We start from the raw sequence: 26,854 nt of genomic DNA on the forward strand, positions 1-26,854 counted from the left end.
AAGAGCCACATACATCACTGAGAAATGGTTTGTAAAGTTCCCTCCATCTTCCTCCCAAATCCCATGGAAAAGCAAGGGTAGGATGCCAGTTGAAGTCAGGCAGTTGAAACCCCACAGGTGACTAGGCAAGCTACGCCCCTGGAAGAGGTTCCTCCTGCAGACCTAAGACAATAGCAAATGCTATGAGGATGGTGACAGCCGTCGAGAGAGCATTCCTTCCCGGAGTTAGGGTTCAGATAGTTACATGCCACTGTACAAGATAGCTGCAGTTGGGCTAGTTCTTTTCTGGAGCATAAAGGAAATAAAGCCAGCCCTAGCGCACAAGCCCTTAATGATCCTCTCCCTCACGGGTGCCGTCCATCTGTACAGCAGGCCCAGGGTTCACTGCGTGGCGGACACAGGGACTGACTCAGAGGATTCATGCAGGGTTCTAACTAACAAGGTGGGTCAACAAAAGAGCTACCCACCTGCTCCAGAGAGGCCCCTCTGGCGGGCACCGAAGAAAAAGGGGGAGGGGACGGTTATTTTTTGAGACACACACATCTTTCCCGAATGGTACTTTCACTGCTGTGAGCAGCAAAGCAGAGGTGTCAAGGGAACAGCTCCCTGGTTGTAACGGGGCACAGAGGTGCAGAGAGTTTCCTGGGAAGGGCCCTTTTCACAGATTCACAGATCTTCAAAGTCAGATGTGACCATGATGATAATGCAGCCTGCATAACATAGGCCAGCGAATTCCACCCAGGGATTCCTGCATCATGCTCATATTTTATGGCTGAGCTACGGCAGACCTCTCAGAACAAGGCATTCAGCCTTGAGGATGGTCTAAACACAGGTTTTGTACTGATTTAGCTCTGTTGGTTTCTAAACTGATATAACGAAATCAGTGCAACCCCCGGTGAGGGCGCAGCTATCTATGTAAGAAGATTCCAGGATCGTCACACCATGTGTCACGCTGAAGCTAGGGATGTCAAAATTAGTTTAATTAAAAATTCTAGTTTTAGAACGTTTAGACGGTTAAACAGGTGGGGGGAGCCGTGCTGGGCTCGGCTCCTCACTGCCAAGTGGGAGCTGCCTCGCTGCAACTCCCCACCACCGCGTATGCAGAGCCGTAGCTGGGCAGCTGTCACTCCCCACCGCACTGGGCTCCGCGCCTCCGCCGCGCAGTCCCACCCCATCTGCGGCTCTCCCCCATGCTGGGATCCGCACCTCCCCGTGAGCAAGAGCTGCCCAGCTGTTCTCGCTCGCGGGGAGCCGAGCCCACCACTGCCCCCCTCCGCTCCAGTTTAAAACATGTAAACAGCCGATTGCCGTTTAAACGGTTAAGCTTTTACATCCCTAGCTGAAGCCTAGGATGTCTGCAGAGTCAGTGGGCAGTGATGGAAACAGCTAGCAACAGGGGCGAGCACTCTTTTTGTTCAGAACATCGCCAGATCCGGTCATCACTGGGATTTGCAGTCTGTGACCGTCCAAGTTCTACGTTCTCAGCCGTTCTGACTTTTTGAATTTCACCCATGTGACAGGAAGGCATGTATCCATGCCACGCCAAGAGACACAGACCATTGTGATGTCATAGGTAACGCAATCAATCATCACCCTTACTCTACAGCTAATTTGCATGCAACAATTTCATTGGTTGTGGGAGGGAGACTGCACAGACGGTGGATTCCTTGGCCCAACTGCCACACCTGTGCGACAGCTCCTAGTGCCCGTCTACAGCTGCTTCTCTCAGTACAGGTCTGCTGCATCCACACTGGGGGTTCCTGCACCCGGTTTTCTATATTGGTTTCTAACTCGTTACAGTTCGAAACCAGTACAGCTGGTACAAAAGCTGTGTAGACAAGGCCTTGATTTAAAGACTTCGAATGACAGAGAATCCACCATGTCTGCAGAGAAGTTGTTCCAATGACTAATTACCATCATTTAAAAATGTGTGCCTTATTCTAGCCTGCATTTACCTAGCTTCAGCTTCCAGCCCCTGGATCCCACTCTGCCCTTGTCTGCTAAATTCACGAGCCACCTACTATCAGAACTGTAAATACTTACACACTGTGCACAAGTCATCTCTTAACCTTTTCTTGCGTAAGCTAAAGAGACTGAGCCTCCTAAATCTTTTCCTGGAAGGCAGGTTTTCCACATCTTGAATCATAGATTCCTCGGCCAGAAAAGACCATTGTGATCATCAAATCTGACTTCCTGCAAAACGCAGGACAGAGAACTCCCCTGAAATAATTCCTAGAGCGTAACATTTAGAAAAATATCCAATCTTGATTTTAAAAATGTCTGTGATGGAGAATCCACCATTCTTGTATCCCTTTTCTGAACCCTTGCCAAGTTTTCAGCTTCTTTTTGAGATGGGGCTACCAGAACCGAACACAGTATCTGGCAAAGGTCTCACAACAGCCGAGATAACGCGCGCTCCCCACTCATCTATGATATTCCTCTGCTGCATCCAAGGATCACAATAGCACTTTTAGCTGCTGTATCACACGAGGGCCTCATGTTCTCTTGCTTTCTGCCATCACCCCTAAGTTCTTTTCTCAGTCACCGCTTTCCAGGATAGAGTCTCCTGTCCAGTAACTAGAGCCAGCATTCTTTGTTCCTGGATGTATGACCTTTAAATTTGGCTGTGTTAAAACACACATTGCTCAGACAAGCCTAGCGAGCCACAACGCTTTATATAACTGACCTATCCCGACCAGGATTTACCACTCCCCCAATTTTGGAATCATCTGCAAACTTTACCAGCAATTATTTTATTTGAACTTCCAAATCATTGATAAAGACATTGAATTGCCTTGGGCCAAGAACAAATCCCTGGATCAAGGCCTTGACTGTGGACCTTATACCTCACTTTGGCCACCAGAACCCAGATATTTTAACCTCCGGGACAAGTTACAAAGCTCATCTTTTCTCTGGGGCTCTTGGGGAAGAAGTGGATGAGGGATGCAGAGAAGTTTTACTGGGGTTATCATCATTGCCTTACGCATGGATGTGGGTGGCTCACTTTGCAGTTGGGGTTGTATTTATGATGTTGCAGGATTTCAAGGTGTGACGGCCCTGAGAACCCTGGACAAGAGCTTAAAGAGACTGAGACAAAGCGCGTACAAGCAACAGAGAACTGAGCAGTGCTCATGCGAATCTGCTCAATATCACACCCTTCATACCACGCACTGGGCAGCACGGGGTAGGAAAGAGACTCCTTACAGCCTGGGGACAGCCCATTCCCTCCTCTAGGGAGACGGGAAAGAACAAAGAGGGGCGGCTGCAAGGTAAAGCTCCGTACAGAAGGGATACAGAGGGGAGGGGTAGGGGAGGGTCAGGGATGGGGGATAGGAAGGTGTGGGGGTATCAATGAGATGAGATGGTAGGGGGAGGGGTGAAGAAGGGGAAGGTGGGGGTCGGGGTGGGGGAGGAGAAGGGGTGGGAGTATCCATGAGGTAGGATGGCAGGGTGAGGGGTGGGGGAGGGGAAGGTGTGGGGATGTCAGTGAGGTGGGATAGCAGGGTGAGGGGTCGGGGAATGTGGGGGGTCGGGGTTCAGGGAGGAGAAAGTGTTTGGGGTGTCCATGAGGCGGGACGGCAGGGGGAGGAGTGAGGAGGGGGAGGTGCAGAGCGCTTGAGTCTCGGGCCCAAGCGGATGTGTTAGACAGGGGAATTGCCGTGAGTTGCAGTTCTGAGAGCTTTGATTTTGACCCTTCTCCCCTAGATTTCCATGGGTCCGACCCTTTGTGCCAGCCAGGCCCAGCCACCCCAGTGCTGGGATCCTGCAGCGCAAGGCGGCGAGGAACGATCTGACGAGCAAGTCCTGTTTGCGTCTCTGCGGTGGGGCGCGCTGGGCGCTCCCAGTGCAGCCGGCGGGAGGGTGGCAGGCTGCCCCGAATGGGGTTCCCAGACAGCTGGGAAGGCAGGGAAGAGACGAGGCAGGAGAAGGAGGGCATGAGTGGAGCTTGCTGTAGCACCAGTATGACCAGTGATTGGGTGCCGTCAGGTGCATTAGAGATGGGCCCAACAAAGGCAAAGTACATCTAGGTTCCTCTGCACCACAAGCTGCAGCGCCCTGGATCCTGCGGTGCTGAAGGTTTGCTGGCGGGATTTCGGAAGACCATAAGAGCGAAAATTGGAATAAAGTCTAGACAGGATGTGATTAAGCCTGAATAAGGATTGCACCAGAGGTAGGGTCAGGGAAAGGCCAGATTCTGGCAGGGCTCCAGAGATGGAGATAGATTCCGTCCTTCAGGAGATGGCGGACAAAGAGCTCGGGCTCCTAGCTTTGGAGGTGCCAAGTTCTGGTCTAAGTGAAGGGGGTGGTAATGGAGGCAGGGAGGAAAGGCAAAGCACTTCATATTGAAATCAAGAGGCAGGAATTCAGTCTCTGCCAGCTGCCCCATGGCTTCCCCCTCCTGAATGATTCAGAGCCCAGGCAAACTGAGGAATCAGAGAGCAACGCTCCACACCGGTGCTGGTGTCCTAGGCTGAAACAGTGCACAGCTGGAAGAGAAGGGCGGGCAGAGGGCAAGTGGCACAATGCAGAGAGAAGAAGAGAGGGGATTACACTGGAAATGAGAGAGGGCCAGACAGCGAGACCGAGAAGGCCAGGCCTGCAGTGAGATCAAGCCAGGTGGGAAGAGAGGGACCCATGACTCCAGTGCAGGGTGAGACTCTGATCTTGGGCACGCCACCACACATCTGACCTGAAAGGTTTACGGGTCATGAGGACAGGGAAGTCTCCCGCTGCCCGAAGGGACACGCTGCACTTTCTTCCAGCCCTGCAGGGTCCCGTGAGAGCAGATCTTAGAGCGGAGACGTCGCTGAGCAGGAGAAAGCCGTTCTACAGAACGCGGAGTGATGTCAGACTGTCACGCTCTCAACAGTCAGCGAGGTCGGTTCAGAACTGCTTCCGGTGCCGAACAAGGCAGCTCCTGCCAACCTGCTCACCCCCACCTCCTTAGTCCGATCACTCCACCCTCCGCCCCAGGCTCCCCTGCTCTCAGCCACATGCTCTTCTTTCCCCAGCCACGCTGACACAGGGATCACGGCACCAAGTGCAACACGATTCCCAGCCACCTCTCCCAGGCTCACATCCAGTGCACGCTTCACTTTCCAAGGATATAACTCCACGTGGAGACCCCATGCTCATTCCCCAGACGTCACAGACCAACGGGACCAATTTGTTCTCTGGTGTCCTCACTCTGACAGAGCTCTGATGTCTACTGCAGGGCCCCCAAAATGGCTACCCGTAGCCACGTGGCTACAAGTGACAGAGCAGCACAGTTCTTCCAGATCGAAAAGCCGCAGCATGACCTTCTCTGTGTTACTATCTGCTTAAACTTCCTGCCCCCTCCTCCCCCCATCTTCACCTGCCTGAAATGGCAGCTCCAATGACACAGGGTTAGTTAACATTTTGCTGCTTTTGTAGATCTCTGAAACAGAACTGGAGACAGGCAACTCCAAGTAGCCCACAACGGGCATCTGAGCTGTGCTAAGTCATCGCCCCACGGAGGGGCAGGGGAGGGGTAAATACTCCTGCAGTGTCCCCACACCCATAAAGAAGCTGCACTCACATAGCAGAGCGCTCAGCTGACGTTGCATATACCTGCACTTATCGGGGGGCTCTGTTTTGATAGGGAGCCCCAGAAGAGCTGTGACAGTAAAGCACATTTGAGGAGCAGGCAGGGCAAGAGTCTAGCTGCAAATCAGGGACAAGCTTCCCAAATTAATGCCACGGTTTTCCAAGGACTTTCATGGAAAGCCCAATGAATCTGATCAGAACGAGGGAGGAATTCTATTTTGAATACCCCAGAAAGAAATCAGAGTAATTGAACATAACAGAACAACACAGATGGCCAGCAGTGAGGTGGTGGTTTTCTGAGATTCTGCAACTAGCCACCCAAAACCATGTAACATAAAAGGATCTGAAGAGTCAATAAAAAGGTCCCTCTCTGGCTGCATGAGCACAACACAGAATTCTGTGCAGCTGAACAGGTCACGAGCGTCTGAGCAACCCCCTGCTTCTCACGAGAGCTGGAGGGAAAACGGGTTTTTCCGTTCCCTGGCAGTTCCAAAAAATCAAAAAATAATTTCAGTTTGGGTTGAACTGAAACCAAAATTCTGGGGATTTTCAGTGAATCTAAGAAGTGGGAAAACTTCATTTTGGGTCGCAGGACGTGGTTAGGGGATTTTTAATAAAAGCAAAGGAGATGAAGGGCTGGACTCACAAAACACAGCTCAAGGAGGGGGCGCTGGGGCTGGTGCCCCCTTTCACCCACTGGCAAGACTCTTGCTGGGTTGTGAGACCCAGGTTCTAATCCCCGCTGTGTAGCAGGAACTTGAATCCAGGTTTCCCCCGGTCAGGTGAGTGCCCTAATCCCCAGGCCACTGAGCAGCCTGGGTGGGCTGCACTCATACTCTCCTTTGGAAGCTGTTCTGCTTTGTATGAAAAACAGGAGCCATCGCTGGCCAGAGAGCGAGAGCATGAGAATGACTCTGACTCAGTAGGGAGGGCACTCAGTTTGGGGGGACACCTGGGTCCAGTCCCTACTCCGTGAGTACTGAAGTATTTATACAAAGTGGAACAGCTTCAAAGGACAAATTGAGAAAGACCCATCCCCAGACGGGCCCATGGCCATTGGTTAGGGCACTCACCTGGGGGGAGGGGGGTGACCTGGATTTCTCCCAGGCTGAAGGCTGGGGGATGCCCAGGTACCTCTTCCTCTGGGGGCTCTGGTGTATAAATCTAGCCCAAAGAATTGAAATGAGATGTTTTGTTCATGTCAAAACAGTTCACGTCAGCATTTCCAACGTGAAATTATTGTTTTATCATTTTTCATTACAATTATCATTTTCATTTCAACCAAAACCATTCCCCAAAATGGACCCAAATTTGTGAAATGTTTTGGTCTACATTCAAATCTACATCTTTTGGCAATAAAACCGAAAACTTTCTCCCAGCTCTGCTTGTTATGGTAACTGGGCAGGAAAACGAGGGTACTTCTGCATGACAGTGTTTCAAGCACAATCGTTTAGGACAAACTATACTTAGTCCCATGCTTCCACGTCAGGCAGAGACAGGTTACTAGATCTCAGCGAAGCTTGGCCAGTTCAGTTGACAGAGGTTAATACAAACTTCTTCTTCAGCTTCACATATTTGGGGTTTGCAACCCCTACATTTTGGATCCAAATGAAGCCAAAGCAAAGCTCAGCTGAAATCACCAGATTCGCCTGGTTTGGATGTTGAGCCCTCTAATGTACATAGCCTGGCTCAAGCATGTAACCAGCCATGGTCTGTTTGTCAGGATTTTGCACACCCATTCTGATAATGCTGCAGGCACACAAAACACAGCAAGCGAGGAGGGGCCAGGAGATAGGAGAGGGCACATTTCTCCTTTCAGGGCCCACACAAAACAAAGCCTGGTGAAATCTACATATGGCTTCCCTTGAAACCTGCCTTGGTTTCTCCTGTTTGGGAGTTTCCACAGTTCACAACAGGTTCTTCTACGCCCCACCTTACCCCCAGGAGCAGGTCCTGAGCCAACAGTTGCAGAAACAAAAACCTCTTGGCTTTTTGGCCAATGACTGGCATGGTATTCTCTCTGTCTGGTGACATCAAAGTGGAGGAGAAGACGTCTAGCCATTGCAAAGTTGTGGCAGTTATTTTCTCCCAAGATGAACTGGCTACAACTCTTTTGAATGTCACTGGAACGAAGGCATTTTAAAAGTCAGACCCTTACCTTTTCAATCGAAAGCGTTAGATTGCCTAGGAATGTCTTTAAAAAGCATGAGCAGAATAACCATGTTAGGAGTGACTGAAATTCTCACCTTTATCGTCTTGCTTCTGCCCTCATGAAGCAGCAGTTCCTCTGACAAAAGGAGAGTCCGGGCTGGGTTGCAAAGGTCTAGAGGCTAAACATTAAAAAAAAAAAAAGAAAGAAAGAAAGAAAACCAGAACTTCAGCTCAAAATTAGAAACCTGGGTTAACTCTCCACCCACCAGAACCTTCTAAACCACTGAGAGTGAAGCAGCCAGGAGCTGCCCCATGACAGCGCATCTCTCAAGGATGGAAACTCTGCAGTCCAGCTAAGCGATAAAAGGGGAAAAACGCCCTCGCATTTAACACCTACGTCATGTGCAGCTATAAAAAGATTATCAGCAGCTTCTACTTCTGTGTACATTAGTTCTTCTGCAAAGCCTGGGCCTCGCCGTGGCTGCTCTGAGAGCAGGAAGCATGACCACAGCAGTAGCCCACCACAGTCTCATCTAGCTTCAACACCAATGTGGGGAACTACATATTTGTAATTGATTACTTTTGTTAGCAAGATGGAGAGACGCTGAGAAGGGTGCCTTCTCTCCGTCTACGCTGCAGTGGACTTTGGGCTACACAGCCCACGTCACAAGGGCAACTTGCTTTGACGTTGGATAAGCCAAGAACTCAAAAAAAAATCAGTTGCTCTGATTCCTGCGTAATGTTTACAAACTCAGCTTCTGAGACAACATCATCTAGAAGAGCATTTGTAGTGGTGTGACTGCTGCCTTGACTGCGATGGGACATGGCACGGCAAAGCTTACCCGATGGAATACTGCAAAGCATAGAGGCAAAGTTGGAACTCACTGAAAGATACTGTCGTTAATATCAGTTTTAAAAGTGTGGGAACATTTCAGAGTCAAATCAAGAGTCACTGACGTGGAAAGACAATAAAACAGTAACAAAGCCCCAGTTGTGTTCTTGCTTAAAGACAAACCATGAATGCAACCCTGGGGCATGGTGAGTTCAGGTAATGCGTGCAATACACACGTAGTAGTTGAGCCATGGAAGGCAGTGATAGGGAAGGAAGCCTGTTTTAAAAACTAGATTTGGAACTGACAGGGCTCATCCCAGAACCTGCACCTGAGCCAGCGTGCTGTGGGTACAAGTGCTATGCAAGAAGTTGAACGTATGTCGTTCAGACCATGTAACCAGGCAGGACTGACGAACAAGGGTGTCCCAGACAAAGGAATGCTGGTTTACCTGCCTGCTGAGGTCTCAGATGTAAACCAAGCACTGCAAAAGCCAAAACACAATGGCAGCTGCATGTGCACGTGAGGCATAGAGAAAAGCCAGGTGAAATTGACCACAACGTGGCACCAGCCCTCTGGAGAACAAACAGCAGGGATACAATTGGAGGGGTTACTGGACTATAAGAAGTCTGGGGGAAAGACATTTTGTTATCCATCAGTGAGGGAACAAAGAGGTCAGGGCCTTTTGTGGATTCCCAGCCATGCAGCTTGGTGACGCTGAGAGGTGAGAAACTGCCTTAGACAAGGATTGTTCCTGTTCAGTGTTAGCATGTTATATTTTTGTTTTATTTGTAACCATTTTCTGCTTCTACTATCTCAGCTCACGATGGCTTCAATCTCTGTTCTTTTGTAGTATATTTCTTCTTGGGTTTACTGTAAATTCCTCTCAGTGCAGTATATTAAAGTGTGACTCCTCCACTGACTCTCTGCAGACTGCAGGGAGTGGCCGTGACCGGGGGCCGGGTACCGCGGGGGAACACTTTGAAAGGAGGTTCGGGGACTGGAGTGCATCTGAGGTTAACCTGCGAGGCAAGCAAAGGCTGTCCGAACTTTTAAGGCGTTTGTTTGGGGGCTAGCAGACCGGAGTGTCAGGTGAATGATGCCGTTTAGCTCCAGCAAGTCCATCTCTGTCTGAGGCAGGGGCTAACGAGATGACTCACAGCGCTGCACTTCCTGAGAGAGCATCACAACAGGATTCCCGTAGGTCTCCTGGGGCCAAATCCAGGACTTTTCCGTTATGAAAAGCTGGCCATATGCAATAGCACCTGGACACAAGCAGGAGGTGACGAGGATGGAGTGGAAGCCTATCAAATTCAGAGCTAAATTGCAAGACCAGGTGTGTGGGATTGGGAAACGATAACCTCCCTTTCCATCCTGCACCCATGTGTATCTTGACATGGTTTGATTTTAGAGCTGCCAAGGGACACGACTATCTGAAATCCATGGCTACATTCCCCGGTGCATACGTGCACTTCGCAGCCTGAGCCGAAGCCATAAGAACATGGTGGTCCAAGCCCAGGCTTGACTGGCCACGACTCCACCAAATGAGGTCAAACAGCCAAGGACCAACGGTGGAAAACTGGCCTTTTACAGTGAAAATCCCAGAAGCTAGAGAAGGAAAAGTACCACTGGCCCAGCCAGTCCATCCCCTTACAAGGGCAGGACGTAGTTCTGTAGAAAGAAACTGGACCAGACACTACACTGAATGCTAGCCAGTACTAGGAGGAGGAAGCTGAAAATTATGAGCGATCCATTTCTTTGATACACGGTGCACGGAGGATTTCTTTCCTTCTATGACAATATCTACAGCAATCACTCAAACTATGGCAGTGAACTCTGTGCTCCCTGCCAAGAGCCTGCACTTGGCAGTGCCATCCCTGGAGTGCAGCATAGCACTTTCTGACAAGGGTTCTCTTCCCACAGCCAACATCTTCGTTTCCTGACCAAGGACTTTTGATTATAGCGGTAAATGGTGGCTTAAGAGAGGGTCTGTCAGGCACAGAAGTGAATGGAGATCTTAAAGGAAAAGCATTTCCCACAATGGGGTGCAGATGGGAGGCAAATTCCCTGGTGCAAAGAGCAGGCACCAGTGCAATTTGTTAGAGTACTTGAAGTCAGCATGTGCAGGAGAGAGTGTCTGTGATCCACGGCCTGCCTTTGGACACCCCATGGTGGATAAAGATTGAAAAATCAGATCGTTTTCTTTTGTTATTTAAATTACAATACGTTTTTCTTTTTAAAAATAAACCTGTTTAAAATGAAATCTGAATTTAATACAAAATATGTTAAGGCCTAAACTTATTATAATTTCATTGTGAATGTGACACATGTTTGGATAAGCAAAGTTTATGTATCCAAAACATTTAAGGTTGTTTTGTTTAATCAAAATAAATTTTATATGCTGATCTGTGTGTTAATTAAAATCCTTGTTACCATCCTAATGCAGTTTGAAACAAATCATGAGCCAAAAGTTAATTATCTAGTAAATACATCATTCACCATTTCTAACATACTAAAAGTGTGCAATTAATAAGAATCTGAAACTATTAGGCTATATAATTGGTTAAATAAATGTATTTCGTTTAGTGTACCCTGCTAGGTTGCAAAAAGGTATACCAAATCTAGTGTAGAGGCTCTATTTGGTTATAAATCAACATGTTTTATTGGTTATATCAACCAATGAGAATGCACCTTTCTTTAGAAAATAACTGAAGTACCAATGGAGGAACTGATTATAATCGATTATTTAAATCAAGGCTTTGCACCTGGTGATTTAAATCACCTTGATTTAAATCAGTCCATGCTGGTGCATACATGCTGGTTTCCAGATGTGCTGAGAAGGGCCAGCTTACCTGCACAAAGACAGGGAACACTAGCACTTTGGGGGCCAGTGTCACGTAGGTGCCATAACTGGAGTGCGGGATATGCGGCCTCACAATGGTGCAGTTCTGGTAGTTCCCATAGCTCCTCATAGTTTGCACTGTCTTCATCAGCCTGGATTTCCGCCCAGGTCCTGTATGGGATTTGCCTTTACCTGAATTTCCTGGGACCAAGACCAAAAGAAAGCAAAGGAGAGAGAGCACTGAATTTCCAAGGGTCCATTCCTCTCTGTTATAATTTCTGACATCCCAAGCAAGGAGGCCGGTGATAATGCAAAGGGGAGTAACTAGAACTGAGAACTGCAGGGAATCAGTCCCTTTGCTAGCATAACCCGTCAGCAGTATAGTGCATGGAGCTGCAATACCAGCTGAGTGAGCAAAGATTAACCCATATATTTGGCCAAATCCTCACCTGGCATAAATAGATTTACACCAGCTGAGGATCTGGCTCTATGGACACACAAACGCACAGTGGGTAGTTTGGTATAAGGGTTTTATAAGCACTGATAGGAAATGGTCGCATTGCTCATGAACAGCAAAATCCCAAGTAGGTGTCAATAAAACCCAGTCAGTAGCTCGGCACCCATCTTGTATTTTGTACACACCATATGCTGCCAAAAAAAAATATTTTGCAAATGTTTTAGGGTTTTATCAGATGTAATGGGCGCTATTTCTTGTACACGTCCCACAGTGCCAGGCTTAACCTAATAAAAACTAACACAGGCAAACCAGCTCTAAACGTGACCGTAAATCCTAGACCTACAGCTGTCCCATCTCTTGTGATCCTCCAGAGAGAAGAGCAAGACCTTATTCCCACTGCTAAGCAGGGACTCTCCCCTTCCCAATGGGATAAAGAGTCCTACTGTTTAAGGCCAGCATGGGTCATTGAGTCTGACCTCCTCTGTATATCCCAGCACCCCCGAGCACCCACATCTCAACCCAACCACCGAAAGGAGACCAAAGTGTCACAGCCCTCAGGAGACTAGACTTCTCCGTGCCACAGGCACAGATAATCTTGGCAAGTGGCCCACACCCACACGCTGCAGAGGAAGGCAAAAGAAACCCCAGGTCACTGCCAACTCGACATACAGCCATTAGTTAGACCCTGAGCATGTGAGCAAGAGCCAGCCAGCCAAGCACGTGAAAGAGAGAATCCTCGGAGCACCAGCGCACCCCCTCCAAAGTCCCATCTCCAGCCAGGACCGTCCCTGCTGCTTCAGAGGAAGAAGTTATGGAAAAACACCCCAAATACACCCAGGTCCAGCCCGGCAGAACACAGAGATGCTGGACTCTAAAGCTGTCACGTTTTTTATACAGAAATCCTGCCCCTGGTCCAGAACTGAATCTCACCCAATGCTGGGGTATCTGGGGCAAGGGGAGTGGATTTCACACTCTGGGGAGAAGAAGAAAACATTCTCAGGCAGGTAACTGGTTTAACTGCAGCTCTTAGAAGCTGCTCAGGACTGGAGATGCCAAAATAAATGTCATAAAGGCGGATTAGTAAATACTCTCCTAAGTATCTGACTGGCTCTCCAAAGCCATCCCGTGGCTGGTACTGCTCCTTAGACACGGTGCATGTATTTAAGAGGAACTTATTGTGAGTAAGATTGGCAGCAGCTAACCCACAGTTTCGGTTTTGAAGGGTTGTATTACACCTTCACGCACAGGAAATCTGGCCAGCCTCATTAGTTTTCTATTCTGGCCCTTTTCACTGGAGAACTCCATTATCCTCGTCCAGAAAACAGGATTACCCCAAACGCTGTCTTTGCAGCTGCCTGCTTCGGTGATCCAGCACGGTGACTGCATACCGGCTTCAGAACCTGGCAGCGCCACGAACGTGATACTCCGGGGCTTCCGGGTCACAGACTGTGCATGGCCTGTCATGCGGCTGCCCTGACTGGAAGCTATTTTAAACATGAGATGATCGATGTGCCATTGTTCCATGCTGGTCTCTAGTCAGGAAAGTCCCTCCCCTGCTGCTTTTTAATTGTTACACAGAACCTTTTCAACACGCCGCTCCCCACCCAGACAGCCTGCAGGCGCTTCCAGCATGCTCAGACAAAACTGCCCAGCTCAGTAGAGCGGTTACTTCTCCGGCGGACAGGTGCTGGCGTTGGGGCGCTCTGTGTGTGCTGTGAAGATGGTGCGGGGGCCACTTTGCTTGGATATCAACCCGCCTTTTTCTCAGTAAAGGCATCATCAAGACACATCAGAACCTTGCTGGGTGCCATCCCCACGCCCACAATCAGAGGCATGGGTGCAGAGAAGCAAGAGGCCTGAACTACAGAGCTGAGAGGGATCAATGTGATCCAGAAGCCGATCTGTGACCCCTCCCTCCACATTAGTAGATGGAACCCGTAACAACTTTTCCTTCCATCGCTTGTTTTACAGCTCTTCCTTCGTCACCCCAGGGATGCCCAAGGGGAGCAGGAGGGGGGCAAGGAGGCGATCATTCCCAGTTAGCTAGGGCCAGGCGCACACCGGAGCCCAGTATCCAAACTCAGCGCACTTCCCTAAGCCCTGCAAGACTGGGCCCTGCACACTCTCTTGGACCCGGCCAAGACCTGGGAGCTGTGGCTCCATCCCAAACACTCCAGCTGAACCTTCCTCAAGCAACAAGGGCCTCTCTGGAACGTGACCATCAGAACTGTTTGCAGTATATTCCCGCGGGAGGTTACACACAGCCCGTGGTACAATGCTGGAATCCCAGCTGATCGCAGGCGCTAACTGATGGCGTTTCATTCATCTCTGGACTCTGGCAGTTTTGGGTTGGGCTCCTTCCAGTGCTTCCCTCCTAGTAGTAGCTGCACTGGCTGGGGAATGAGTTCATTGCCCTCAGAACGCCCACTGTACAGATCAAGGGGTTTGCTTTTCACTTCGCATTGTTGCTGGCTGCAAAGCTCCTTGTCTCGTTACAGCATTATATTAAACTAATGCCATTCTTAACCAATCACAATAAGAGTTAATAACAGCAGGTCAGCTCCGGGCTGCCATGGGAACAGCTCTTTACACAGCATTCTATTCTATTTACATGTACGGGCATTGCAGACTACCTTGGACAGGTCTTCCACTGGTGTGCAAACCACCCGGAGATGTGAGGATGTAACCCCCTTCCTTTGCCTCAGGCTGACAGCACATTACACCACAGACCTGGGGATCAAGAGAACGGACTTCTAAAGCCAGCCACGCCTCTGACTCACTGAGCGACCGTGGGCGAGTCACAGCCCGTCTGTTCCAGTTTCCACATTTGTAAAATGGGAAAAACAACATGCACCTTTCTCTGTAAAGCGCTTCGGGATCCATCGGTGGATAGTGTTAGATGAATGCTAGTGATTTACGGGGGACACTGCTCTTTTCAGTCACTAAACACCTCAAATCCGGTACAGGTTGTTTTACCCAAGTGAGAATCTACCAGCCACAGTGCAATGCACCCAGCTTTCATGTCAGTTGCATCCCCAAATGTTTCACAGAGTTGCCAGCAACCAGATTCATTCATCTGTCAGCAGAAGGCACCATGCAGGTGACTCAGCCTGTAAAGCCGCATGAGTCCACGTGGGACAAACGCTATGGTAAAGTAAGTGTGCAGTGCAGTGGTAGCCCTGTCAGCCCCAGCATGCTAGAGACAGACGTTACAGGAAGTGGCTCTCTCAGTGTGTCACTGCACGGGTGCATTGTACAGCGAGTAGCTGCCCGCTGAGAACTCATACCCAGTCAAAGGTCCAGCCTGTCCCCAGAGCTCAGTTAGCATTGCCCCTGCTCCAGAAGGAAGGAGCCAAAAACCTCCCCCAGCACAGAGGAATAATCCAGGGACTAAGGCTGCAGAATTGGCTAGTGGCATAAGTGTTGCTTTTTGGAGACAGTGATCACTGCTCCTAATAACCCTGCTTCAGAGAAGTCATCCACCCCCTTCAGAGCCTTCTCGGAACCACCTGCAGAGAGCTGGAGGGTGACAAAGACTTGGGGCAGGGGGTTCCTGGCCTACCAAGAAGCAGGTAGCTCTGAAAATGCAATGCCATGTGCTGCCTGCCCAGGACTGCCAGTCCTCTTGGCCCTTGGCTACGGCGCCAGAGATGACATTAGAGCTTGGCTGGAGGAAGCTGTGAAATATTTCACACTAATAACATGTAGGTTGCTGTCCCTCTGGACTAGGGGTCGGGGCAAGACCTCTGACTACAGCGACAGCCCTCCTTGGCCCTAGAAAGCCGCCCTGTGATGTGGGGCCACTGAAAGCAGTGGCGAGGTAAAGGGGGACCCAAACCCATCCCAGGGATCTCAGCCTGCCCAATTCTCATCACAGCTGGAGCACCATCACTGCAGAGAATGCAGGAGCTGGTTTGCAGATGCCACTTCACATCACTCCAAGGAGCCAGAGCTGCCTCTGTAACCCAGAGCAGGTCCCAGACCAAGGGCGTCTGTGTCGCGATTTCAGGGCAAAGTCATTTCCAAAGGGATCCTACCACATTTCTCTGTCAGCCAAGAGCTGCTGTCCCAGTCCCTGTGGATGCTGCCCCATCTGTGGCTCATAAACCAGGAAGATAAACCAGGAAGAGGACCCAGCAAGCAGAAATCTCCCAGTCCAACCATTAGGATGTAAACAAGACAAATGAGACTCCAGGGAATGACTAGCAAAGGAATCCTGCCTGCACCAATGTCCCTCTGTTAATGCCCTAGTGCGTGGCGGCAGGCTCGTCCATACTAACTGGCTCGCCAGGCTGCAATCATTCCGAAACACCCTGATCCCTCCCGTCGCCAGCTCGTGAATCCAACCATCTCTGTTATGGCCATTACAGAGCGCTCGGTGTTTTCTGCGCCTGCCTGGGCATTGCAAATGAGCCCTATAACCTTCCTGGAGAGAAACAGCCAAAACTCTCCTGAATAAGGCCATGGAGTAGATAGGGCCTTTTCCAAAGTAAACACACTGCTCTAACAACATTACATAGTCTAGGAACCATTAGGAAGTAGGGTGTTTGCTGTTAGATAACTGCCAGCGGAGCCTGAGTGTGCTCCACGGGCAGCTCCACTGTGACTGTTTGTCCAATACCTTGCCCTGGGGGGGGAGTGAAGGGGGGAAAGGTCCCTCAGTTACCTACCAGGTTGTTTCCAGCTCTAATGCAGTGATCCTCTCATTCGCTCCATGTTCCCTTTGCTAATAATCTGACTGCCAGCGAAAACCGACTGACGAGAGCTGGGCTCGTGGCAGGCACTGAGCGGCGAGGCAGCGACAGGCTGGCTGCTGCTTTCTTCCCGTGTTGCTAAATCACCTCATTTCCCTTCACAAGTTCTTCCCCCATCAAAAGTAGTGTCCTAATCGCCTCTGATCTGATCTGCTGAGGCAGCCTACTTGCCCAAAGCAACGTTTCCATTGCAATACAAAAGGGGAGAAGAACTCCAGCATTTGCTTGTTCAATTACTGTTCAGATTAACTAGAGTTTTCTCTCCCATGCTCTCTGTGTTACCTATTTTCTGTATTCCTGCATCTGAAGAAGAGAGCTGAAGTCTCTCGAAAGCTTAGGTCTGCAAATATTAAATTTGTTAGTCTTTAAAGTGCCACAGAACTCTCCTTGTTTCTGCTCTAAACAAACTGCAGATGCTAGTTAAAAATAAACCCTCTGAGGAAAATCCTGGTTCTTCCTAACCACACTCCTTTGTAACAGGGAGTTCCCCCTGCCAGAGCTACTCCCTTCACAGGGTCAGCGGTGGCAGAATGTTGTAATAATCCACAACACGGACGTGTTCCCCTACCTGAGCAGGTTTCAGACAAGGAAAATCCTCCCACGTGAAGAAATGCAGGGCTTGGGGAAGCGTGCACGAAGCCTTGGAAACCTGGGACCCAGGCTGAAGACTCCAAGTGTCAGCCAGCTTTTTCGCTGCAGCTTTCCACAGTCCCCACTAAGGGGGTTGGCCAATCACTACATTCAATACAAAATTTTCCAGCTGGAAAACTTGCACTGACAGTTGCACCAGTGCCAGGGGCAGACCATTCAATTAGAGAAGCATCAAGAGCTTCTCTTCCTAGCCCTCGTCTAGAACTGCAGCCCCACTGCCAGCCCAGAGCAGAGCTCTCAGGCTCCCCGGCGGCCAAGCAAACAACAACCCTGCAGTCCATCCAGATCCCGCCTGCTGCAGCAGGGACTGAGTGGAAAAGATCATTGTGAGAAGCCAGCGCGAGGCCTGCTGCTCCCCGTCCGTGCGTGGAGTCGGCGAGTGCTTGCACTGGCATCTGGCTATGGGCTGAAGATGGTGATTTCTGCACCCAGCTAAGCACCTCCAATTCTCTCAGCTGTGCTGGGCTCAGTCTGAAACCCGCACGCTTGGGACTGCTCTGCGTCTCAGAGCCCCCGCCCTGAGTCCCCCTTTCACATGGCTTATGTCAGCTCCTCCAGCTGCAGAGAAACACTCTTTAGCTCAGAAACATCTGTCCCCACCAACCCGTGTCATCAAAACGAACCCACCCCCCCTGCACGGCTCTGAACAACGGGCGCGTGCCTGATCTCCCCCGCCCCCACCCCAGAGGACTCTTGGATGCACACCTCCCCTTGCTAGCCCCGACTAGGGGCCCTGCAGGGAGCGCACATGGATGGGCAGCTAATCCCTCTAGCTGCTGGCTTCAGGATTCGGTGGCTGCCTGCATGAGTAGCGGAAGCCGAGGGGCGGGTAAAACACAGCAACTACTGAGCTGCAGGACCAAAGGAGGATTGAAGCAAGGGGGCCGGCCGACAGAGACCAGAACTAGACCTGCTAGCATGGCCCGACTCAGCCAGCCCCAGCGAGAGGCAGAGAAGTGGGCCTGGAGCGCTGAGCCGCACTAACTGAAGTCCTTCACTGAGCCGCACGCCTTCCCCCTGCAATCCTCTGCCTCCCGCACGCACTGCCCCCCCAGCCCCAGCAGCAGCCGGAGGGTTCCCTGGGAGGCGGAATAAACTCCACATCTCTTGGCACTGGCTAGCTGGTTTAATACGTTGGGGAACATTTTATGGAGCTGTCATAATGTGAAGTCTGTCCTCTCCACAGTATTTCCAGAACCCAGCGCTCCAAGGCCATGAGCAGAGCAGTGTCTTGGCTTCCTGAGGTATTAAATAAACCAAGCACAAGGAGAGGCCTCACCCCATGCGCAAAGCACAGGCAGAGAGAGAGAGAGAGATCGTTTCTCTGCCCAGTGCTTCTCTCCACACCAGACTTTTCCCATGCTAGATGGATTTGACAGTAATATCCTGTAGATTGGGGATTGGTTTTGGTGCAATACAGAGACGCCCAATAGGGGGCAGGCAAAGTGGGGGGAAAGCACAGACTTCTCACGAGTCCATTGGCCTCCTGTACTATAGACAAGACACCCGTGCAGAAAGAGGCACTCAGGGCTCCCGCAGTATCTGGGCTGCAGAAAATGCAACAACCAGCTAAACACACAGGGACTGCAGGGTTTATTGCTCTGACGATGAGAAGACTTTGCCTGCTTCTCACAAACACTGCCCCTAACATCCAGGAAACAGCCCAGAAAACCATATATTTAGTACAAATCCACGCTAACGCTTGGAGCTGCAGCTGCCTCATTATCCCATGCACTGAGCTTAGTCTACAGGTGGTTTTGCATTTAAAATGAGACTGGCTGCACGAATGTGGCACCGTGTCAAGCAATATGTCCTGATCCCGGGAGCTACACACCTGGCACTGCTTCAGAAAGGCCGATTTTCAACACATGTCCCAAAGCCCAGGAGAGCCCTCAGCTCCATTCCCCTCCCCTCACTCAACCCCTCACTCTCTGGAGCAAGAGCACGCCCTTCCTTCCATCGATTGACATGCACCTCCGCAGCTGGCTGCCCGGTTCCGAGGCGACCCTGCGCAGAGAGGCCAGAGGATTTCCCGCGATCAAACGACCTGCCATTCACACAGCTTGGAGACGTCTGTGAGCGAGAACACCACACTCCTTCCCCAGACAATATGTTGAGTCACAGGGTGTGTCCCCACTAGAACACACGGAAGCCACTCGCCCCGCGGGGGGGATCGAAAATACCCCATTTCTCTGGCGCCAGATTGGCACCAGTTCCCGCAGCTCTGCAGAGCAGTCTGACTCTAGCTCCTCACCCCACAGCACAGAGACCGGCTCTTGAAAAGGACCCAACAGATTCGCTACAGAAAATGAATGAACGAGTCAATGGGATTTCAAGGAAAGCTGGCAAAGAGCGCGGCAGCCTCAGACAGCCCGGGGCTCCCGACACATGTAACTTCCACTGCACTAACACCTGCAAGAGTCCGATGCAGGGCCAGTTCCAATTGCTCAGTAATAAAATGAACCCACTGGAGAAGTGTTAGGGGACGTCCTGTGTGAGGAGCAACCCCAGAACCTAGGGAGCTCCTTTCCCCAAGCCTGAGGAGGGCAGAGCCAGGCAATGCACGGCAGACAGGCCCACGGACATATTCAGGGACCTGCCAGGATACGCACCCTCAGGGCTTTCCATCCCAGGATCGCAGAGCACTTTGCAAAGCAGGACATGTAGCATGATCCCCAGTTTAGAGAAGGGGAAACTGAGGCATACGGGTGGGGAGGGGGAAACGTAGTGATGTGCTCCCAGATTTGAACAAGGGCTCTCTCAGAGAATGCGCCACAAGACACTCCTGGGGTGATTCGCTTCTCTTTGCACCACAAAACAATCCAGTAATTCTACCACCTTCCTCCCACAAACTTCACCAACCCTTCCCCACTGCCCTCACTAGATCCACCCCCCTTACACCTCAGCCATGCATCTCCCCCCAGCAGCTCCTCCAGGTGTCTCCCACATCTGCAGCTGTGGTGGCAAGTGGGGCTGTCCCTAGCCCTGCGGCTGTGGGGTGCTTGGCTGGGCGTAGCAATGCTCTCTCTGGGGGTGGCCAGGTAGGTGGTCGGCTTTGGTTCTGCTCTCCTGTGCCTGCTGGGGGGGGTCTCCTACCTGGTGGGAGGGGCTGAGTGGGGGAGCACGTCTTCCCTGGCTTGTGTGGGAGGAGCTGGCTGGTGTGTGGGTTCCAGGCCTCTGGGTGGGGGTGGGCAGACAGGCCTGGCCCCAGATCTAGCTCCTTGCCACGCCCAGCTGGAGCAGCTGATGCGGTCAAGGGCACTTCCTCCATCCGCGGCTAGCAGCGCCGAGGGGCCCCGAGTTCCCTTGCGGCTGCTGCTATGGCCATGACGGGGGCACTGCAGGGCAGCCACCGCCTCCGGGAGCGGCAGAAAGGTCAGTCCCAGCCCCCGAGAGGACTGAATGTCTTTGGTCGGGTCTGAGAAAGCACTGCCTGCCCCTGCCCTGGCCGCACCCGACCCATTCCCGCTCCCCAGCGTATGCACAGGGCTGGCCTGAGGACGCTGGGGAGAGCCAGAGAGGTGAATCGAAGCCTAAAAGACCCACTATGCAGAAAAAATGGGGGGAGGGTATCGCTGGCCCCCCAGCCTCCTGCTGAAGGAGGGGACGAGGACCCCAGCAGGTGTCTCCATTGCAGTCTGCATCAGGCATGTTTCGAGGCTGAGGCCTGGCAAAGCACAAAGCCGGGATGGCTTCGGTTTAATGACAGCAGCGTTTCTCTCCAGGGGCTGATCCAGCTCAGCCCCGGGGACGTGACCCAGGATTCACTGCAGAGGGGAGCCCAGCCCAGCTCTCCTCACTGCCACGCTAGCGCCCCGTCCGCCGAGGAGGGCACCACAGAGACTGCCTAGACCACAGAGCTCCCCCGTCTGCCCAGCCCGGGGCTGTATCAGGAGTGGACACTTACCCACCGCAGCGTCGGGCTCCTGGTACACAGGCCTCAGCAGCTGCAAGACACACAGCAGACAGGACGTGGTTACTCCCAACAGTCGGCCAAGAAGCTATAGGACACGACCCAGCAACGTTCAGCGCTTGACCTCCAGAGATCCCAAAGCACCTCACAGAGGGGGACAGCGTCATCGCCCCGTATTGCACTGCTGGGGACACCGAGGGGCAGGGTGCAAGAACTCCAGCCCTGGGTCCTACCCACTGCAAAGCCTCCCGGTTTCCCCGAGCTCTTGGCACAACCCTTCTGAGAAACACTTTCAAGCCAGCCAGCCGCCATGCAGCTGAGCACCCGGAGACACGATGGTGAGTGCCGCTGGAGGACGGGAACCCAGCCCAGCTTGGAAGCCAAATGTATCGCGCTGGAAATAAGCAAAGACCGCAAAAGCCTCCCCTTCCCCTGTGGCTGGGCTGGCGGGGGAGGCAGTCACTCCACACAGGCAGCAGAGCAGACGCAGAGCTCCCGTCTTCTCCCAGCTAACCACAAGGTCAGTGGAGGTGGATACAAAAACTGTCGCCCTGGTGATGTCTGGGGGGGGCGGCGGTGTCAGGACACATCATGCCCTGTGGCATTCCTTGGTGCCCAGGACCATGAGCCCAGGCACCCAAGAGCTGGAGGCTAATTGCCTGCTGCTTGCAAACCGCCAAAGCCAGGGCATCTCCACAGACACCGAGAGCCAGCAAGAAGCAGTGTCAGCTCCTTGCACGACCAGGGCGGGGAGAGGGCAGGGCCCAGGAGGCCTCAGGCCGGCAGGGAGGCAGGCCAGCTGGATCCGTGGCGTGATCGGGCGTGTCAGAGCTGCTCCCCGCCAGGCCACCCAGAGCTCAGTGCCCCCTTGGGAGGCGCAAAGACAAGTGCCTCCTGGACGCATGGCGGGTGCCCAGCTGCTCCAGACCCTGCCAGGCAGGCGAGGCCCAGGCCAGCGGGAGGGGCACCCGCAGGGCGCAGGGGCAGGTGTCGGTACCGCTGCAGGGGCCGTACCTGGCTGCCTGGGTTCAGAGGTGCTAAGAGGATGTAGTTTTTGTCCCCGTTGGAGGAGGCCTGGGACAACGGCGGCATCGTGTGCTGGCTCCGCTTCCCGACCTCCGTGTATCGCGCCCAGTTGTTCAGCACCAGCCCCTCGCTGCCGTCGTACAGGATGTGGCAGCTCTGGCGCTGCTCGGGGCGGGAGGGCATCGTGCTGTTCTTCTCCCGCTTGTTCGGGGGCGACTGGAGGTCATACGCAGATTTGCAGGACGACCGCCGGACCATGCCCTCGAGGCCTGGCTTGATCTGCGGCACGATCCTCCACACCAGCAGAATGATCTCACTGGGGCAGTTCCTGAGAGAGAGGCCGGGGGCAGAGTCAGTCGCACGCGGCCAGGAGAGGCCAGCCAGCCCCACGGGCGAGCCCAACCCCCGCACGGCAATGGGCAGCAAGCGGCGCTGGGCACAGCGGGCCCAAGGCACGCGACTCCGGCAGCCCAGCAAAGCTCAGGGACCACACAGACTCCCTCTCCCTTCCCCCACACCACCCCAGGGATCCCTCCCACTCCTCCCCCACACTGCCTCATGGACGCCCCCTCCCAGCCCCCTGCACCCCCTCAGGGACACTCTTCCTCCCCTCCCCCGCACCTCCATCCCCGACCAGAGACTCCCCATCCTCCTCCCCTGCACCCCCTCAGAGATCCCCCGCCCTCTCCTCCCAAACCCCTGCACCCCTCTGAGGCCTCCCAGACCTGCTCTCTGCCCCATAGATGCCCTGGCACCCCTCCCCCCACTCCTCTGATCTCACTTTCCCCTCACCTGCCCCCACGGCAGCCCAGCCACCCCGCTCGGCAGCTCCCACCCTCCCCATCTGCTCTGCAGCACCTGGGCCTGCTCCCAGTCTAGGGCTCCCCCTCTGCCCCTTTCCCCGGGTCACCCAGCCGAGGCGGCTCAGCGCACACGGTTGCTGGCCAGGTGTCTGGGTTCAGGACCCCTCCTGGCTCCCCTTTCTCTGTATCTGCCCCACGGCCAGCTCAGCCTAAGCGCCGGCTACTGGAGTGTGAACAGTCACCGGATCTCGTGGGCCAGCTGCACGCATTTCCAGTGCTCCACGGGCTGCTCGTTCAGCTGCAGCACAGTGTCCAGCTGCTGCAGGCCGGCCTTCTCCGCTGGGCCACCTGACGGAGACAGGAACGTGCCAGCAATCTGCGAGCCGCGAGCCGAGCTAGGGCCAGGGGCCGGAGGGGATGGACACGGGAACAAGGGCATTCGCTCCTTTGCCCCAGATCTCCCCCACACCGCCCAGATCCCGTACTGACCCCGTCCCTTCCCCCCACCACCCTGATCCCGTACTGACTCCGTCCTTCCCCCCCCCACACCGCCCGGATCCCGTACTGACCCCGTCCCTTCCCCCCCACTGCCCGGATCCCGTACTGTCCCAGGGCGCTCTCTGTCTTACCTACTGGATCTTCTCCCTCCTACTGCCAGTGAGAGGGCTAATTATGCCAATGGTTATGTTTGTTGATGTGATATAAACATGTGTCCACTAGGGACTTTTCTGAGCCCGTCAATCTCACACACACAGGAGCCAGCACCAAGGCATCAGACTGTAATAACTGATGGCCATCACTGACCTGAGATGTGTGTGCAACAGACAAACTGGGGTGAAGCGTACCAGGAGTTTAGGGTTATTTATGGATGTCTGTTTAAAGCAAACGCTCCGTCCCTGTACAATGCACATGCCGCAGTCTCACTACAGTTCCAGCCACGGAGGCGAATACACACTAGTTCAACACATCATATTTACCAACATAGTTACCAATGACAGATGCCATCTCTGGCATCCATCACTAGACAGAGACAAGAGGCTAGAGCCTGTGCAGGCTGAGAAGGACAGGTCTTTCCACCAAGAGGAGAGGGCTGATGTCTCTAGAGCTGAATCAAGGTTATAAACCTGCTCAGATAAAGATCTTTCAACTAAGCAAACAAGGGAAACCAGCTCTATGTGCTTTTGGGTAAGATCCTGCCTGAAAGAAAGTTAACCACAGCGGGGAAGAAGAATGACTGGTGAGAAAAACCATCTTGAACAATGCCTGTTTCTTGCTAGATTAAGGATTAGACTGTCAGATACGTGTTTTCACTTTGACTTGCTTGTCACCCTTTCTAAGCTTTACTCAGCAGTACTTAAATGATGTCCAATTGTTCTTTTTTTTTTATTTTATTTTACTAGAAACTAATTCAGCACTGTGTTTGCAGGGAAGGTTGTGTTTACCCCAGCTAGGTTAATAAGCTGTGATGTGTTTTTGTCTCTTTAGAGGAACAAACAAACCATATTATTTCTCTGACTTGTTCAGGAGACGGTTGGACTTTACAGAGCACATGGTTGGGGAAAATCTGGGGCTGGGAATGGGTTGGAGTCCCCTTGCAAGTAGTAACCATGACTGGTGGAAGCAGCTGTGGGGCTGCAGACAGGCTGCAGGTCAAAGCTGCTGGACCAGGGCTGTCTAGCCCACGGACACTCTAGCTCTAAATCCCCTACCCAAAGGAACCCTGACCCTAACTCCAAAACCCCTACCCATAGGAACCCCAGCCCTAGGTCCAGGCCCAGGTTGACAGCTCCAGCAGCAAGGCACCCAGGGTTACAGGGCAGGGGGTAACACAACCGCTCACTGGATTTGCACCCGTGCCGACCGAACCATGACACAGCCCCTTGTGGTAAGCTGGTTTGCAAGCTGCAGGGAAGTCAAGACATGGAAGCATGAGATGTGGCCAGGAGAAGAGCATCTTTCAGTGCCAGTGGGGCTGTCCCTGTTCTGAGGCTCAAACACAAAGCGTTCAGGATGCTGCAGAGGCCACATGCTGTTGACGCTTGGCTGCTGCTGGCTTCTCAGTTACTTTGCCGAGCAACAGGAGGTTACAGGTGGGGCGGTAGCAGGAGAACTGTCCTGCGTCAAGCGTTGGCTTCCTGACCGTTTGCAGCCTATGGCTTTGCGCGGGGCTGTTGGCAGGCGAGTGTCTCCCAAGGAGATGTCGATTAGTTCCATCAGAAGCAGTCATCGTTTTTGTTAGCTTTCACCCGCTGGGACAGGCCTGACTCTTCTCCCTGTGACTAGGAGGGCCAGCAGCACCCCTTGGCACCATCTCAGACCTGCACTGGGGCAGGGGCCACAGGCAGAGCACTTGTGGGGTGGCTCTGAGCTCCCTGTGCTCCAGAGAAGGACTCTCCACACCGGCCCAGCATGCAGGAGGGAGCGCACCTCTGGATCTGTATTCATACAACTCCTGCAGCCCTCATGCCGAGTCAGGTCATAGAGGAGAACCAAGCTGCACCCCTGCTGCAGGAGGCTGTGCCGCTCCTTTCTGCCCTGGCCCGATTGGAGCAGCGATATGCTTTCACCTCCTCAGAGCCACCCAGGACCCAGTTACTCCCATGCGGGACAAGGAGATGATATTTGGGTTTCTCCATCACCTCGGTAGGCAGTTACAGGATAGCAAACAAAGCCTTGGCTGGGATGGTTTAGTTGGGGTTGGTCCTGCTTTAAGCAGGGGGTTGGACTAGAAACCTCCTGAGGTCCCGTCCAGCTTTAAGCAGGGGGTTGGACTAGAAACCTCCTGAGGTCCCGTCCAGTCCTAATCCTCTATGATTCTATGATTTCTAGAGCAGTTTTGTGGGGGATACAAGTACGTTTCTCACCTTTATGATTTTGGGGAAAAGCTTGGAAACGTGCCCCATAAATGCTCAACAAGAAGAATGCAAATAAAAGAACGCAAAATGCATCCATTTTTAAAATCCTGCAGTCTGTGAAATGTTGTCAGGTTTGGAAAAGTGAAACCTGAAATGTTTTGGCCTGTTTGGCAAACGTTTTTGGTAAAAGCAAACCATTTTGCCTGACCCATTGATATTTTTTGGTTGTTGAAAACCAAACAATTTTCAGTTTTCAGGGTTTTGTTGGAGGATTTTCTTCTGGCAAAAAAATGAAAAACATCAAAATATATCAACGAAAACATAAAAAATAGTTTTTGTCTCAATGTTTTGTGGGGGGAAAAACATTTCCCAGCCACCACTAGTAAGTATATTAGACTGACACCAAAACCACTGCAGAACGCCACTCGTACATACCCGTGAATGTAAGGTTTAGCACAGGTAGTATGTCATACTATCTGAGAAACTGTATGTTGAACACTGTCTTGTGAGGCATAAGCACAAGGGGCAGAGTTAAGGTGGTTTTTCAACCTTAACTTTTGCATTTCCTGACTTTTGCTGTGGAAATTTAGGGACTGATACAAAGCCAATGGAGGTCAATAGAAAGACACCTACTGATTGCGTGGGCTTGGGACCAGGCCATTAATGATCTCTTACCGTAATTGGCTGTGTGGAGTGCTCATTACATAATCAAATTTTACTCACTCAGTGAACAATTAGGAAAAAACTAGTTGTCCCCATTTTTGTGTCAAATGCCAAAAAATGGCACAGGAGTCCCCACCGCTGCCCTGTGCCCAGCAGTCACACAGAAATACCTTCTTCCAGCATTGATGCACAGGCAGTGCAGTAAACATGACAGCCACACTGGCCTCTGGCCTCATTAGAAGCAAAAAGGGGGGCTTTAAAAGAAATTGTTCAACAGAAAAGGAAAATTCTGCGAGGTTTGAAAGGCTCCTAAAACAGGATCAAAACCAGGGAAGCAAAGG

At 52.2% G+C, this 26,854-nt stretch overlaps 1 protein-coding gene across 8 annotated transcripts in view; it reads right to left on the reverse strand.

The window, feature by feature from the left end:
- RGS3 (regulator of G protein signaling 3) overlaps positions 1 to 26,854 on the reverse strand; it is a 193,338-nt gene that overhangs the window by 91,919 nt on the left and 74,565 nt on the right. For all 8 annotated transcript variants that reach the window (XM_067561509.1, XM_067561511.1, XM_067561510.1 and 5 more), the window contains 5 exons: positions 23,238 to 23,343; positions 22,181 to 22,520; positions 21,161 to 21,200; positions 11,402 to 11,592; positions 7,815 to 7,898 (listed from right to left, as the gene is read on the reverse strand). In XM_067561509.1, the coding sequence (XP_067417610.1) occupies positions 7,815 to 7,898; positions 11,402 to 11,592; positions 21,161 to 21,200; positions 22,181 to 22,520; positions 23,238 to 23,343 (761 nt within the window). The remainder of the gene's footprint in view (positions 1 to 7,814; positions 7,899 to 11,401; positions 11,593 to 21,160; positions 21,201 to 22,180; positions 22,521 to 23,237; positions 23,344 to 26,854) is intronic.

Source organism: Emydura macquarii, unplaced genomic scaffold, assembly GCF_026122565.2.
Source record: "Emydura macquarii macquarii isolate MOO-44397 ecotype Brisbane River unplaced genomic scaffold, CSIRO-AGI_Emac_v2 contig_2417, whole genome shotgun sequence".
In the NCBI taxonomy this organism is placed as follows: Eukaryota; Metazoa; Chordata; order Testudines; family Chelidae; genus Emydura; species Emydura macquarii.